Below are 15,225 nucleotides of genomic sequence, written 5' to 3' on the forward strand. Positions count from 1 at the left end.
TCTGATTATGTCTTCTTTTTTTTTTTCTATTTTACCTTGCATCTTGATGTGCTCTGGCAGATCCATATGTATGTGCTGTACATCCTGCAGGTCGGGATAAGGAGTTTATAACGATGAGCATTAATTCTGCTCCTGAAAGGGGGGATTGAAGTGTAGCTTTAAAATTTATATGTATAATTGAAAAAAAAACCCAAAAAAACCATAATCCCCCGCTGTTCTTTGTAGATCAGAATTCTGCTCATCCCTGTGGTGCAGGGTTGCTCATAGAACCATGAATGTGCTTGTCAAGTTTGGGGTCCACGTGCTTGTCTGTGCCCTCTTCTGCCAGGGGCAGGAGCAGCCAAACCTTACTTGGATGTACTAAATTTGGGGGTTTTTTGCCTTGAAATAGTGGCACTTAAAGGCTTGTGTTGGAAACCACTGGGCCTGTCCATGAAAATGTGTGAGGGTTGTTTAGCCTGGAGAAAAGGAGGCTCAGGGGAGACCTTCTCACTCTGTCCAGCTCCCTGGCAGGAGGGTGGATCCAGGCTCTGCTCCCAGGGAACAAGGGACAGGACGAGAGGAAACAGCCTCAAGTTGTGCCAGGGGAGGTTGGGGTTGGACATCAGCAGGAATTTCTTCCTGGAAAGGGTGGTCAGGCATTGGAAGAGGCTGCCCAGGGCAGTGGTGGAGTCCCCATCCCTGGAGGTGTCCAAGGAATTGCTGGATGTGGCACTCAGTGCTCTGGGCTGGGGGACAAGGTGGGGATTGGGCACAGGGTGGACTCAGTGAGCTTGGAGGTCTTTTCCAACCTAACTGGTTCTGTGATTCTGTGGTTCTATTGAGTCTCTGTATCTCTCCCAGCTCACAGGACATGGGGAGTTAGGACTGCAGACACCAGTGTGTGATGGAGACGAGCTGCTTTGGGGATGTCCTCTGGTCAGAATGGCCTCAGGTCTCTCTCCATCCCTCTCCTAACAGGAGAGGCACATCTGGGACACTCCTGTGAGGGCCTGGTCTCAGGGCATGAGGGGGTGAGGGTGGGATGAAGGTCCTCTGCATGAAGGGGCAAACAGAAGGAGAACTAAGCAGGTGTGAATCCAGACCAACTGGAGGCTGTTCCAGGTGAGGGAAGGGCACAGGAGGCAGCCCCAGGGCAGGGGACACAGGGGTGGTTGTTCCCTTCCTCCAGCCCACATCACGCTGTGTCCTTGGAGAAGAAAAGTCCCTCTTCTGCTCCCAGGAGCCTCAAAATGCTGCACAGTGTGTGTAAAACTTTCTCTGCAGCCTTTCAGCTGCCAGGATCATCCAGGTGAATCCTTTCTACAGGCCTCTTCCCCATGGCAGTGGGAGCAGGGAGGTTTGGATGAGCAAGGATAACTTTTATTCCCTTTGGAAGCGGGAGCAATTGCTGGGAGTGTGGAGCTGCTCCTCAGCAGTGAGACCTGCAGACCCACAGCTCACATCACCCTCCAGCTCTTTTAAGTCACTGTTTCTGCTATAATGTAGACATAGAATTGTTTAGATTGGAAAAGACCTTTAAGATCATCAAATCCTGCCATTAATAGGCTTTATTTAATAATAATATGCTGGGGAAAGCACTGGGATGCTAATGGGGGGGGGCACTTCTGGCTCGCTGTAGCATTCTTTTAGTTTGCATTATTTCTCTTTTAATTGACATCAGCGCTTGTTTTTATTGAGTTTCTGACCTGGGCAGCTGGGTGAAGGGTTCCACGGGGGGAGGCTGCCCTGCTCCACGTGTGCCATGGCTGGGAGGGAGCGTTGCCTTCCCAAAAACAGCCTGGCAGATGACACACTGCATTGACCTACTTTTGGGAGAGGCGCAGAAGTGGTGGAAGAGCTGTGTGTCCGTGGGCTGCAGCTCTGGGATGAGAACAGCAAGGAATTACTCAGACGTGCTGTGAAGGCTCGGCAGCCCCAGGGGGCCAGGGACTGGGAGATTGGCGTGGGAATCCCTCCCCTTTGGAGAATTCCTGCTCTGTGAATGTTCTGGAGCACACGCCAAAAAATCCTGCGGTGTCCATGTCACTGTCACGGAGCGTAACAGGTCCAAAATCCGTCCTCAGTCCCGGGAAATCCCGGTTCATAACACTGCAGAGCTGCCTCTCTGGGGTTAAACGTGGGGCCAAAGCCCCAGAGCATCACTGTTGGTTCACCATTCCACTGGGAGGGAAAGCTTTGCTGTGTGGCCACATCTCCTGGAAATCACAGCAAGTGACAGAGCAGAGGGACTTCCATGTGTCCCGAAACAAAGGAATCCTGTGGCTTTTAGAGCCTCAGATCGTAACTTAATCCTGATAGAGGCAAGCTGGGGTGAGTTTAAATTGCAAACGAAAGGCTTAAGTTAGATGGCCAAAAGAAAGCGAATTTTTCTGGGAAAGGGGCAGAAAACCCACTGCTGGGACTACCTGTTTTCCTGGGAAAATGGTCACTGTGAAAATAAGGAGGAGTGTTTTATTGGAGCCCGGGAGCAGTTCTTAGCACACTCTTGTATGGATATGATGACTAAAGAGAAAACAAAGGCAACTGCTGTTAAATAATAAACGTTTCTCATCATCCATCTGCTGCCTCAGTGTTTCTCCATCACAGGTTTCACTTTCTGAGCCGGGAGGGAGCTGTTTTCTTCCACATCTGTTGCTGTGAATACTTTTGGGAGCTGGGCTCGCCTGCGGTTTGGGGAGTGCGTGGGAGGAGGCTGGGCTGGGCTGGTGGCTCCAGATGGGCGTGGGGGGGGTGGTTTCGGCTCTGCCTGTTTTGATTTCTCAGGTTTGGATGTTAGCTCTGGAGGGAGGGATTGTTAATGCTCAGCTCAGGAAGGTGGGAATGTCTCCTGCCTCCTCACCAGGAACACCTGGTGGATCAGGAGGGTTGGCTGCCCCAGCTCAGGTGAGGGAAAGCCCAATGTCCTGCCCCTGCAGCAGCAGGGAAGGCAGAGCTGTCAGCCCTCTTCTCCTTAGGAATCCAGTCAATCTGGAGTTATTAAGGAAGGGTTAATGACTCACCCATGACTGACTCCTCTGGGCTCTGTCACAGCCTGGGGGCTGGTGACTGTAGTGAGTGTACCCCGTGACACCTTGACAGATGGATGTGGCGAAAGCTCATTTCTTCAGAGCGTTTCCTGGTCCTTCTCTTGGATGGGAGAGGCTGTGTGTGATAAAGGTTTCCCAGGAAATCAGTCCTAGTTGTGGAGCCGCTGGGCTGGGCTGGGTGAGCAGCAGGCAGGACAGCTCCGGTGGGCATCCCCACTTTGGGAAAACCCAATTTTCCCAATTCCCCGGTGGTTCTGGCTGACCACAGCTCACTTCATCTCCATCCCCTTGTGCCTGTGCCGAGCTGTGTCCCCTCCTGGGCTGGTTCATGTGTCCCTCGATGTCTTTCTCCTTGATGATCATCTTTTCCAAGCTCATACATCTGACTGCTCCTGTAAAGCTCTGAGCACTGGACAGCTTATTTCTCCTTGGGATGGGTAGGACTCCTGCTAATGAGGCAATAGGAAGTTTTAGTAATTAATTAATTGTTACAGAGAATTCAGCAGAGATTATGTGAGAACTTCTAGTAAAAACACTCCTGTTGAGGCCATAGGACCTGGGCAAGGGCATGGACTGTGTTTCCATGCTTGGACTGGATGCTCTGAGAGGTTTTTTTCCAACCTTAACAGTTCTGTTTGTAACCTCTCAGCCCTTCCGTTCCCTTCTCAGGGCTCTCGTACTCTGGATTGAAGAGTCTCACTCCTCCTGGTCTTCCTTCCACCTGCAGGGGAGTGGCCAGGCACAAATAACAGCTGCAAAAAGGATTAAAACCCAGTTTCATTGGAAACTCCCCCCCTCCATGACTTTGTTTTCCTTTGGGCCGTTGCTTTTACAGAACCAGTTGGGGCAAAAGCACTTTAAAAATTGCAGCTCCTCTCTCCTTCAGTGCCACATGGGGCATGGATTGACTCTGTTTCAAAGGGGTTTTCTGGCAATGTTGGGAGTTAGGGGGAGAAACAGGGAAGGGGGTTCAACCATGAGCCTTTGGGAGCATTTTCCTGTTAATCTGCATAGCTTTGGAGGGGCTTTGGAGGACAGGGATCCAAACTGCTCTACTGTGTCCAGAACAGGAGGGCAAACTGGCTGCTCAATGCTCCCTGTAATGCACAGGACGTTTTGGAGCAGCAGGATCATAATGTCCAAGAGATGGCTCAGAACTGTGAAATCCAAATTGGGAAGGGTTCTTCCTGCAGGTGTATTTTAATGTCTCTTCTCTTTCATATTTTCTTTCCCCAATTTCCCCTAAACTCAGGCGGGGTCCTGGTGAGGACCTGGCAGGCAAGCCTGAGATCAGAGGTTTTATAAATAACTGTGTTTAGTCTCTGTTACTGATTTTGCAGCTTTACCTGTTGAGGTCAGAGCCTTGGCTGGAGGTGGTGTGTGGACACTCACTGCCCAGCCTCCACCTCACCAGGTGGGTGGTTCTGATCCAAACTGCTTCCAGGGCTCGGTGATGGCTTTGGAAAGAGCTCTGCATTAACTGTGGCTGTGGCTAGCTGGGGGGCAGAAATGGCAAGGAAGACCTGAATGACAAATCCTGATGCCTGTGTGTTGATTTGCAAGCGCTGTAGGTGTTGAACGGCTTCTTTTAACACCCATATCCAGAGTGTGGGTCTGGGAGCTGTGCCTGGATCCACGGGGATTGCTCTGAGAATATTTAGCCATGAGTGAAGGAGAGGACATGGAGAGCATTTCTCAGGCACAGAGCTCTGAGCTGGATAGGATTGAACTGGTTTTAAGTGTTGTCCTGATTCCTGCATGTGGGAGCTTCGAGCTGGAGCTGGAAGGCTTTGTGGTGGGGTGGTGCCATGCAGCCGTTCCCAGCTGATGGGAGTGATCTCAGCGGGCTGAGAAACTGCCTGGTGTTATCTGGGATTTCAAAATCTCTGGTCCACTTGAGCTCCTGAGCTAGGATTCTCTTTAATTTTGTTTGCTTGTGGGACCATCTAACCCAGAAGGTGCCACTTGTCTTCTGTGAGCTCCTGCATGAGGCAGGCTGGGTGTGGGGCATCTTGGAGAGTATTCCAGGGTACTCAGACCCCCGACAAGAGAGGGGCTGCTGGATGTCCCAAAGGTTGTGTCTGCTCTGAGTGTGCTCTGGGAAGCTGAGTTTGAACGTTCTGCTGTTTCCATAGTCCCATAAGCTCTTTCGGGAAGTCCTGCCTCAGTCTCTTCCCAGAACAGGGAATTTAGGGACATGGTTTAGCAGTGGCCTTGGCAGTGCTGGGATAATGGTTGGATTTGATGAGCTTAGAGGGCTTTTCCAACCGTAATGATTCCGTGATAAAGCTGTTGGCTGCAAAATCCAGCTTTGTTTCCAGAAGCATGGAGTTTTGGAGGTAGAAGCTAGAGTGAAGGAGCTGGAGGACATCAGGAGGTCTCCTCACCAGCAGCTTGTGCTATTTTGGAGGCTCAGTCACTTGGCCCTTTGTGCTGGTGCATCACAGAGTGGCTCTGAGCCGCTTGCTGGTGGCCACAACCCGCTCCTTGTCTCCCACACCGCCAGCACTGAGCCTTTGCTCCCGGCTCACACAAGTGTGGAGGAATTTGAGCTGGTCTGGGTGGCCACCACACACTGGAAAGGCCACTCAGCTTGCTGAGAATTAAAAAGGAGGACCCATATGTTGGTCAGCCCCAACTTCCATGTGTTGGTGATGGGTTCCTGTCCCGGATCTGTTGCCACAGCGGGGACAGCAATGCCCAGCTGGTCCCCGAGATGAGGTGGAGGCAGCTGGATTTATGCTCCCAAAGTGCTTGGATACCACCAAGTTAATTCTTTCCACGCTGCCTTCAGATGGTGTGTCTGAACGAGGCTCGAGGGCCTGTGCTGTAGGAGGGGGATCAAAAGGAATGTGTGATAAGTCCCAATCCACGAGCAGTGATATTCAGGGAACGAGGGACTGCTGAGGCGCATTAGCCGAGGGGGCTGTGCTGAGGGTTGTGTAAGCAACCTTAATTCTGCCACTGCCTCCTCGGGAGCCTGGGCTGCTGCTCGCTCAGCCCCTTGTGCTGTTTGGAGTTGGAAAGTGATGGTTTTCAGGAGGTGCTCCTGGTCCGTGTGCCCATCCCTGGGGCAGGTTGAGCTACGGGAAAAGCAGAGGGCGGAAAGCTGCTCTTTCCAGCTCCTTTGTGTGAGCATCAGGTTCTGGAAGTATCCCTGGGTCACTGTGGGGAAGGAAAAGGGTGGATGAGTGGAGTGGGGCTGCCTTTATCCCACAGGGGTAACACCGTGAGCTTCGGTGAAAGCTCAAGATCCCGAGCGGCCTCTGGGAATACAGGACAGTGGCTTCCCCTGTGTCTCTGCTCTGGATACAACATCCCCCAAAATTCCTGTAAGGTTTAAATACTGGGCTTGAGTCTTTTACCCCCTTGCTTTCCTGCAGCATTCCCAGTAAGGGAGCTCAGTTTGTATCAGCTGCCCTCCCTTAAGCCCACCGTGACTTTGCTGTGCCTGGTTTGGGGTCTGGTTTATTTCGTGCCCTCCAAGCAGGTGCCAAGCCTTGTTCCCACACTGAGTAGCTCAGGTCTGTTAGCTCACCTCACCCATCCTGTTGGAATCACTGGAGTTTGTGGCTCTGGGGCTCTCAGCAGCGTGTACAACGTGTGTTGGCAGATGACTTAAATTCTCCTGAAAGGCTGTTTTTCTAGGTCATTCCTATATGAAGCTGATAAAACTGGCTCTGTCTGACCCGTGTGTCACTACTGTCCCCACAGCTCTTCACTCAAGGTGCCTTTTCACTGCAATCCTGCCTTCTGAAAGCAGATTTTTACAATCTGTTCTTTCGGGTGCCTGTTGTCTCCCAGGGCTGCTGTTCCTGAGGGTTTCTTGGAGAGCACAGGTGACTCCAGCACCCCTGAGCCCTCTGGAGCACAGCAGGACATCGAAGAGGTCTCTCTGGTCGCTGCCAGAGCTTAGCACTCATCCAGCCCCACAGACAGCCCAGGACCTGTCCTGTTGCTCTCCAGCTGTGTGTGTGCCAAACATCCTGGAGAGATGTCCATGAGGCTGGATGTGTCCCTGCTGTGGGCACTGCTGCTCCTCAGAGCTGGCCACGGGCTCTGGAGGCTCTGTGGATACAGGGCAGAGGTTGCCTTTGGCTTGCAGAGATGTAAGAGTTGAGAGGCAATGGTCCAGCAATGGCAGATGGGTTCAGATGGAGATCATGGAATCACAGAATCGTGGAATCATTAAGATTGGAAAAGCCCTCTAAGATCAAGTCCAACCTTTCCCCCAGCACTGCCAAGGCCAACACTAAATCATGTCCCCAAGGGCCACATCCACATGGCTTTTAAATCCCTGCAGGGATGGGGACTCCACCTGGGCAGCTGTGCCAGGGCTGGACAACGCTTTCAGGGAAGAAATTTTCCCAGTATCCAACCTTAGTTTAACCCTAAACCTTCCCTGGCACAACTTGAGGCCCTTTCCCCATGTCCTGTCCCTTGCTCCCTGGGAACAGAGCTTGACCTCCACCTGGCTCCTGCCAGGGAGCTGAAGAGAGTGAGAAGGTCCCCCAGATGGGGGTCGGGCTCTGCTCCCAGGGAACAAGGGACAGGACAAGAGGAAACAGCCTCAAGTTGTGCCAGGGAAGGTTTAGGTTGATACTGGGGAAATTTCTTCATGGAAAGGGTGGTCAGGCCCTGGCCCAGCTGCCCAGGGCAGAGGTGGAGTCCCCATCCCTGGAGGGATTTAAAAGCCCTGTGGAAGTGGCACTTGGGGACATGGGCTGGTGGTGGCCTTGGCAGTGCTGTGGAAATGGTTGGACTTGATCTTTGAGGACTTTTCCAACCTCAGTGTAAATCAAGGATGAGCGTGAGGGGAGGATGCTTTGTGTTGTGAGGGGCATGGAGAAGGGAATGTGAAGAGGAGCAGAATGTCAGCCGGGATTTGGCTTTGATGTCCAAGGGGCAGAGCAGAGGGAACGTGAGGATTTGAGCTCATCCTGTGCCGTGAGAGGCTGGGCAATGCTGCTGCTGGTGGTCCACAGCCCTCCCCTGCTCTCTTAGTGCAGTGAGGGGGAGAAAACAACAGTGAGACCCTCCAGCTGTCACCACATGCACCTGGGGACAGTGCTCTTCACATGGGAAGTGCCACTTGAGCACCGAAGGTCTCAGATTTTTTGGCTCCAGGAACTTTTTGGCTCTTCTGGCCAGGAATTTGAAAGCTTAATGCAGCCTATTGTGCTGGCAGACTCGCAGGCAGGCTCTCCATGGCAACTCTCCCTATACACAAAGCACCATATGGCTTTTTGGGAGGGGGAGGGAACGAATCCAGCAGAAAAGTCAACCTTTTGTTTGTGGGGATGTTTGTCTTTGCTCTCTGACGTGGTGCTGGAGCGTGGGGAGGTGGAAACACCGAGTGCTGGTTCCTGGGCATGGCTTCTGCTGGCCGTGCCACCAGCGAGGGTGCAGTGACCTCTGAGATGGCCTTCTCTTGATTTTACAGTGGAATTTGCTGTAAAAATAGGCCCAGCCCACACAGAGACCCCCCCCCTCTTTGGGTTGAGTGCTCTGCACGCAGATGGAGCAACCAGGCTCATGTTCATCCCCATCCTTTGCATTCCCACAAAGGGCTGGGAAGGCTCCAGGATCCCTCAGTTTAAGCAGGAGCTGGGCAGGAAGGAGGTGATGGCAGGAGCTGTTTGTGTGCTCTGCCCGTGTTTTATATCCCTGATTCCAAAGGGAAGCCTTTGCTTGACTGAAAATCCTCCCTTTCCAAGCCCCTTTGGAAGGAAGGAGGGGAATAAATATCTCTATCTGTGTCTTTGGAGGAGTAGGAAGTGTTTGTGTGTCTGCTCAGAGGGGGAGGAAAAGAAATGATAGGGAATAAGCAGAAGGGAGCAGCCTGTGCCTTTGGGGTGCCCTGTGGTTCCCTGGGCTGTCATGGGGTGCCACCAGGATCACTGGAGGTAGCCTGGCAGGGTGGGCACTGGGAAGGCTGGCTGGGTTGCCCATCCATGCCTGGCAGAGGTGTGAGGTCAGGCTCCCGCTGTGGGCTCAGATGTGCTGCAGATGAAGGATTTGGGCTGTGCCAGGGCGTGCCCGGGGGCTGTGGGGAGCAGAGCTGTCCCCAGAGCTCCTGCTGGGGGACATGCCACAGGGCAGAGCCCTGGCTGGCACAGGACCAGGGCAGTGTGCCTGCAGCCTGCATCCCAGTGAGCTGATCCCGATCCTTGGATGCTCCTTTGCACATCACAGCCACGTCTCTGGAGGTGGGCACTGCCTGTGTGTGGTGGTTGGCAGGAGATGTGGCTGGCTGTCCTCTCTGGGTGGTGTGACTTGGGTTGCCTTTCAGGAGCACCATTTGGTTTTGCCCCCAGATTTGGGCAAAGGCTCCTCTTGGTGCGACCCACCGAGGTGCTCCCATAGCTTTGCACCAAGCAGGTCGCTGTCCCCATCCCCTTGGTCCTCCCTGGTGCCAGCAGGGAGGCCCAAATCCCAGGATAACTAATGGGAAAAGTCCTGATTGTAGGCTCAGACTCATGGTGGAGCTGTGCAGGTGTGGACAGGGGGACACTTGAGAAGAGAGACAATACCATCTTCAGATCATGGAATCATTAAGGCTGGAAAAGACCTCCAGGATCATCAAGTCCAAGATCCTTCAGTGCTAACACCATTAGTTAGGATAGGAGGTGGCCTTGCCCTGAGCAGGGTGCTCAGCCAGCAGCATTTCCATGTGTGTCCCATGGCCTTGCTCTGGTTGAGGGGAGCAGGAGCCCCAGCAGCTGGAAACAGAGCTCGGAGCAGCAGCAATTCCATGGTGCCAGCAGTGGGAGAGCAGCAGATATTGGTGTCATAAATGGTGATCAAGGGCACCTTCCATCTGCTGCAGGCCTGACCCTGCACTTGCTGTGGAGCACAGCACTGGGTGCTGGCTGCTGGAAAAGCAGTGTGGTTTATTCCTGCAGCTGATCCATGGCCTCCCCCTGGGAGCCCCAGACCCAGCTCGGGAGGGGGCTCATTTCTTGGTGCACTTTTCAGCTTCTCCCACCCCCATGGAACCTTCTGGGTTGGTGGCTCCAGTATCTCCTGGGTCACTGACTCTGCATTTAATGTTCAGCTGAGAGAGGCCCCAGGGATGGTGTTTGGGGTGTTTGGGTGGGAGGGCTGTTGCTTTGGGCCTGACTTCTTACTCTGTCCTGTGCCCTAATCAGAGAATCCCAGCACAGGGTGGCTTGTGGGGGGACCTTAAAGACCATCCCATTCCACCCCCTGCCATGGGCAGGGACACCTTCCACCAGCCCAGGTTGCTCCAAGCCCCATCCAACCTGGCCTTGGACACTTCCAGGGATCCAGGGGCAGCCACAGCTTCTCTGGGCAACCTGTGCCAGGGCCTGCCCACCCTCACAGGAAACAATTTCTTCCCAATATCCCATCTAACCCTGCCCTCCTGCAATGGGAAGCCATTGTCCCTTGTCCTGTCCCTCCATCCCTTGTCCCCAGTCCCTCTCCAGCTCTCCTGGAGCCCCTTTAGGCCCTGGAAGGGGCTCTCAGGTCTCCTCAAAGCCTTCTGCTCTCCAGGTGAACCCCCCCAGCACATCGAATAACTCCTGATCCCTTGACTTTGTATTAGATATATGAAATGACTGCTATGATTCCTTAATGAAAAATGTACCAGGAGGTGGATTTGAAGCAGGAGCTCTGTCTGTGCCCCTGTAGGGAATATCCCCCCGGGGGAGGCTGGCATAGTCCTGGGGGCAGCTGCAGTGTCGTGTGCTTTGTGTGACCTCGAGCTGGGAGCTGTTTGCCTTGGCTGGGCTGCCATCCTGCTAGGAAGTCACCAGGCTGAAGGATGCAGAAAGCAGCCCCCTTTCCCTCCCCAAATCCGTCCGTGTGCCGACCTTCCCAGGGAACGCTGACAGAACACTCCCCGTGCCCAGCCGAGTGTATCGACAAGCAGACAAACCTCCTGCTGCAACCATCACAGCTCCGAGGCGTGTGGGTTTGAGCCTGCTATTTATTTTGGGACTGCAGCATCTGAGCCTGATTCGGTGTTTGCAGCCCAGGATCTAGGTCGTGTGCCGGATGGGGCATTAGCTGTTGCTTGAGGGAGCGCGGGGAATTCACGCTCCCTTCCTGGCTGCAAGGGCTCTCGGATGCTCTGCTGCAGATGCTGCTTGGGGGCGTGGGAGGAGGAATATATTTTAAAGATATCTCCCTGAACACCTCCTGTTTCGCCGTCGGCCTGTGCGGATGCTCCTGGTGTGTGTGGCCACGGGAGGAGCTGGGGAAGGCTCCGGAGCCGCCTGCTCTCCCCGCCGTTCCCATGGTACTTGGCTGTCACACATACATCTCATGCGTTCCCTGCCCACAGCAGGATTAGAGCCTTCTGGGAGAAGAATAAGAGGATGCAGGAAACGGAGATAGGGGAGAAGGCAGGGAAAGGAAGGGAGAGCATGGATGGGTAGGGATGAATCCAGGTGCTGGCCTCTTGGGAGCAGCAAGGGGCCTCCTAGGACTTACTCCAGGGAGAAGCCAAACGCGTGGCCTTCCACCCGAGGTGGTGGTGGAATGCCTGGAAGCAGAGGTCCTTACTGAAGGCTGAAGGCACCGCTGCATGCAGGTGGAAATTCCTGTCCCGCTGCTCTCGTGCCTCCCAAAGCCATCCTTGGCTCGAGGGTGCAGATTTCCTCTTGGTGATTCCGACTCTGTGCTTCTTTCCCTCTGCAGATCCCGACAGCCAGCTGTATGATATGGGATATACCCCCGAGGAGGAAACCCCGACCTGTCCTGATGAGTTTGATGACTTTGTCACGTTTGAGGCAAGTACGAGCTCTGCTGCTCCTGCGGGGTCGGGGTGGCACTGGGGCACGGAGGGTTTGCTGTGGAGAGGGGGGTTTGCTGTGACAGGGCACAGGGATGCTTAACACGTAAAGACAAATCCTTTCACCTGTGGGTGACTGGCCCAGAGAATTTGCACCAGGCACTTGGTGCTGTTTAAGTTAAAATTGGTGTTGAAGCCAAAAACCTCAAGCTTAGAGAGAGCCCTGGATGAGAAGGGAGCTCCTTTCTGCAGTGAAACACTGGTGACACAGGAAGGAGACCTGCTGCTGTTGGGCTTGTCTTCTGCTGGAGTTTCTGAGCTTGGTTTCGAGATGTAGCAGCCAGAGGTGTCAGGGCCGTGGGGCGTTGGCACTCAGTGCTGTTTGACCAGTAAAAGGCAGAGCAGGGGACAACAATCTAGATTTTCTCTCTGTTCTCAGGCTTGGTCAAGGAGGCTCCTCTGATAGGTTTTCCTTTGGTTAAGGGTAACCCCCCATCCCTTGGTTCCCTCCTGGGTTGTTTAGTGCAGGAGCACGTTGCACTGATGTCCTGTGCCTGCTGTTCCCCACTGGAAAGGACAGACCTGTTGTCTGTGGGCTCTGGGCCTTGGCTTGGTGGGCTTCCCCCATAACCACTGCATGCCTTCCAGCCTGGAGCAGAAGGTGTTGCAGGTGCCTTTGGAGCAAAGGGCCAGCTGGCTCCCTGTCCCATGTGGGAACTGAATCCCTCCCTCTGTTTTTACTTTTCCAAACTTCCCTCTTCAGATTTGTGACTCTTGTGTCTTGGTAGCCTGGATGCATTTGGGGCTGTCCTGTTCAGGAGCAGGAACTGGACTTCAGTGATCCTTGTGGATCCCTTCCCACTCTGGATATTCCATGATTTAATGTGATTTTTATCACACAAGTTGTTTCTGGCAAAGGGACTCCCAAGCTCCTCTGTATTTGCATGCAAATGTATCTATTTTTCTATTTCTCTCTATATATCTCTCTATATATCTTTGCTTTGGTAGTCTGTAATACATCATTTTGGCCTTATTATTTCTAGATAAAAGGCTCAAGTTTTTCTTTAGAGTTTCCTGATGATAAACTGGACGTTGTGCAGCTGGTTATAGAATCATGGAATGGTTTGGGTTGGAACTTAATGCTCATCCAGCCTTGGGTAGGGACACCTTCCACCAGCCCAGGTTGCTCCAAGCCCCATCCTGTTTGGCCTTGGACACTTTCAGGGATCCAGGGGCAGCCACAGCTTCTCTGGGCAATGTTGAATATTAGATTATTTTCCCTTTTTGAAAGATAGTTACAAAACCCAGTAATGGCTGGGGAGAAGTGGGCCAGGAAGGCAGGCAGAGAGAGGGGTTTCCATTTTCTTTATGTGGTACAAGGTCACAAATGTGCTTTTTAACGCTGGACTGAGCGGTGTGGGGGCTGTGACAGGCAAAGGCTTTCACTCTTTGCTCTCAGACCCGTGTCAAGGGACCATCTTCCCCGAGATTCCGAGCAGGGATATTTTCTAAGGGCTGATTTAACACAGATGAGCTCTGTCAGTGCTGCAAGCTATTCTGGGCAAGAATACCAACAAGCCAGGCGTGTGCCCCGCTGGGATGAAATCCTTCTGCTGCTTCCTTGGAACGACAAGGTGACCCAAAGGAAAAAGGCGATGAGTCCTGAACTCTTCCTTTTCCGAAATACCTAAATGGATTCTTATCCTAAATTCAGGGTGCTCATCTAAAGAGCAGCTCTGCTGGTTCCTACGTTTATTATGCCGGGGAAGAATTCTCCTTGTTGTCTTGGAGACGTGATTCAGGATCATTTCCAGCCTGCCAGGATTTCGGAGAGGCTCAACGAGAACATGATCGAGAAATACCCGCTCGGCCCAGGGAGTGTAAAAATAAATCGGGGTCTCGGAGGGGTTTTTTGTTCTCCTTCAGCTGAGCCGTGAGCTCCCAACGTGCATTTTATCCTGCACGTCCTGCAGTGCTGCACCTTGGAAAGCTGGAGGGGATTTGGGGAAGGGGGGATGAGAGAGGCCATTGACAGAGCATCCTGCTGGGAGCACCAAAGGAGTGTTTTTCACTGGAGGTCTGGGAAAAGAGGGATGGCTGCTCCAGCAGGCCCCTCTTCCTTGGGTGCAGCAGAAAATCACTGAAGCAGAAAACAGAATAAAAGACCTTTCCCCATATATATATTCCATCTTGCTTGGATTCACATGGAAGACATGAGGGGGGGAGAAAAGCACCTTTCAAAGTGTAGACATCACTTTTCCTCCGAGGAGACCTCCTGCCCCACCAAAAAGCAGTTTGTGCTCTCAGATCTGTCCCTGTTTCAGACCTGGGAAGATGCTGCCCAGCAAACGCTCAGCTCTGACACTGCTGCTGGGACCAGCAGGTAGTTAAACAGGAGAGCTTCTTTCTCAGCCCCAAAACACAGGTGGGGGTCTCCAGGCCACTGGGTGAGCCCCTCTTGCTGGAAGGAGCACAGCTGGGTTTTCTCCTCTCCTGTCACATCAGAGGAGGTTTAAAGGTGAGCTGAAGGAGCGGTGCTGAGGCCAGTTGTGATTACAGGATCTGAGTATTGGCTGTGGTCCCTCTTAAACAGCCCAAAATTCCACTGGCTGGAGTTCTTGGCTCTTACAAGTGCTGGGGTCCTGACAGAGAGCCTTTCTCCTAAACGTTTGTTCAAACAAGTGTAAACAAGTGCTTCAAGCAGCTTCCATGAAAACGCCTTCTCTTTGTTAATAAGGTTGCTCTTCTTGGTGACTCATTCCCTCTTCTGGTGGTTGCCATCAGGGACAGCATCCGTGGAAAACCCTGAGAACCCAGAATTTGTGTCTTTCAGCCATTGGTTTGCTCTACAGACAGAACCACCAACACTTGCTTCCTCCAGTAAGGGTGTAAAAGCCTCTTGAAGGGGACAAGGTGTGAACTTTGGACCTTTGCAATGTTGGATACTCCCACGGCGCAGCCACTGGTGTGGATCTGGGTGTGGCACAGAGCTCCTGGCTCTTGTTGCACCACTCCAGGTCTGTCCAGCAGACAGGTCTGTCTGTCAGACTGTTTTCAAAGAGCATTTCTGGTCCCTGGCTCCACTGAGACAGCACCTCCTGCAGCCACGGGGCTCCTCGTGCCTCCAGCTGGGCTTGCAGGGGGCTCATCACAGTTCCTCCAGCTCTGCTGTCACACGTGCAAGAGGATCCTCATCCACTGGGAGCAGGGAGAGCATCACCTGGCCGGGGTTACCTGCCTGCAGCCCCAGCAGTGTGCTCTTCCCTGTCCCAGCTGGAATCAGTGGTGGTTGCAGGATGATGAGCTCCACTGCTCTTGCTGCTGCTGGGGAAGCACCACCAGAAGGGAATGACAGCCTTTCTGCTTTGGAAGAGCCATGTGAAGGGGGCTTGGAGTTGGTCCATCCAGACACCTGAGCCCTGTTTTCCCCCAGGC

General features: G+C 53.2%; 1 protein-coding gene across 4 annotated transcripts in view; it reads left to right on the forward strand.

The window, feature by feature from the left end:
• RAB11FIP3 (RAB11 family interacting protein 3) overlaps positions 1 to 15,225 on the forward strand; it is a 77,633-nt gene that overhangs the window by 27,747 nt on the left and 34,661 nt on the right. For 3 of the 4 annotated variants that reach the window (XM_050317661.1, XM_050317662.1, XM_050317663.1), the window contains one exon: positions 11,697 to 11,788. In XM_050317661.1, the coding sequence (XP_050173618.1) occupies positions 11,697 to 11,788 (92 nt within the window). Of the gene's footprint in view, positions 1 to 11,346; positions 11,590 to 11,696; positions 11,789 to 15,225 lie in introns of those variants that run through there. The other variant, XM_050317664.1, reaches the window with a different exon arrangement.

This window comes from Myiozetetes cayanensis, unplaced genomic scaffold, assembly GCF_022539395.1.
Source record: "Myiozetetes cayanensis isolate MyiCay16 unplaced genomic scaffold, myiCay2020 scf20-37, whole genome shotgun sequence".
NCBI classification, from domain to species: Eukaryota; Metazoa; Chordata; class Aves; order Passeriformes; family Tyrannidae; genus Myiozetetes; species Myiozetetes cayanensis.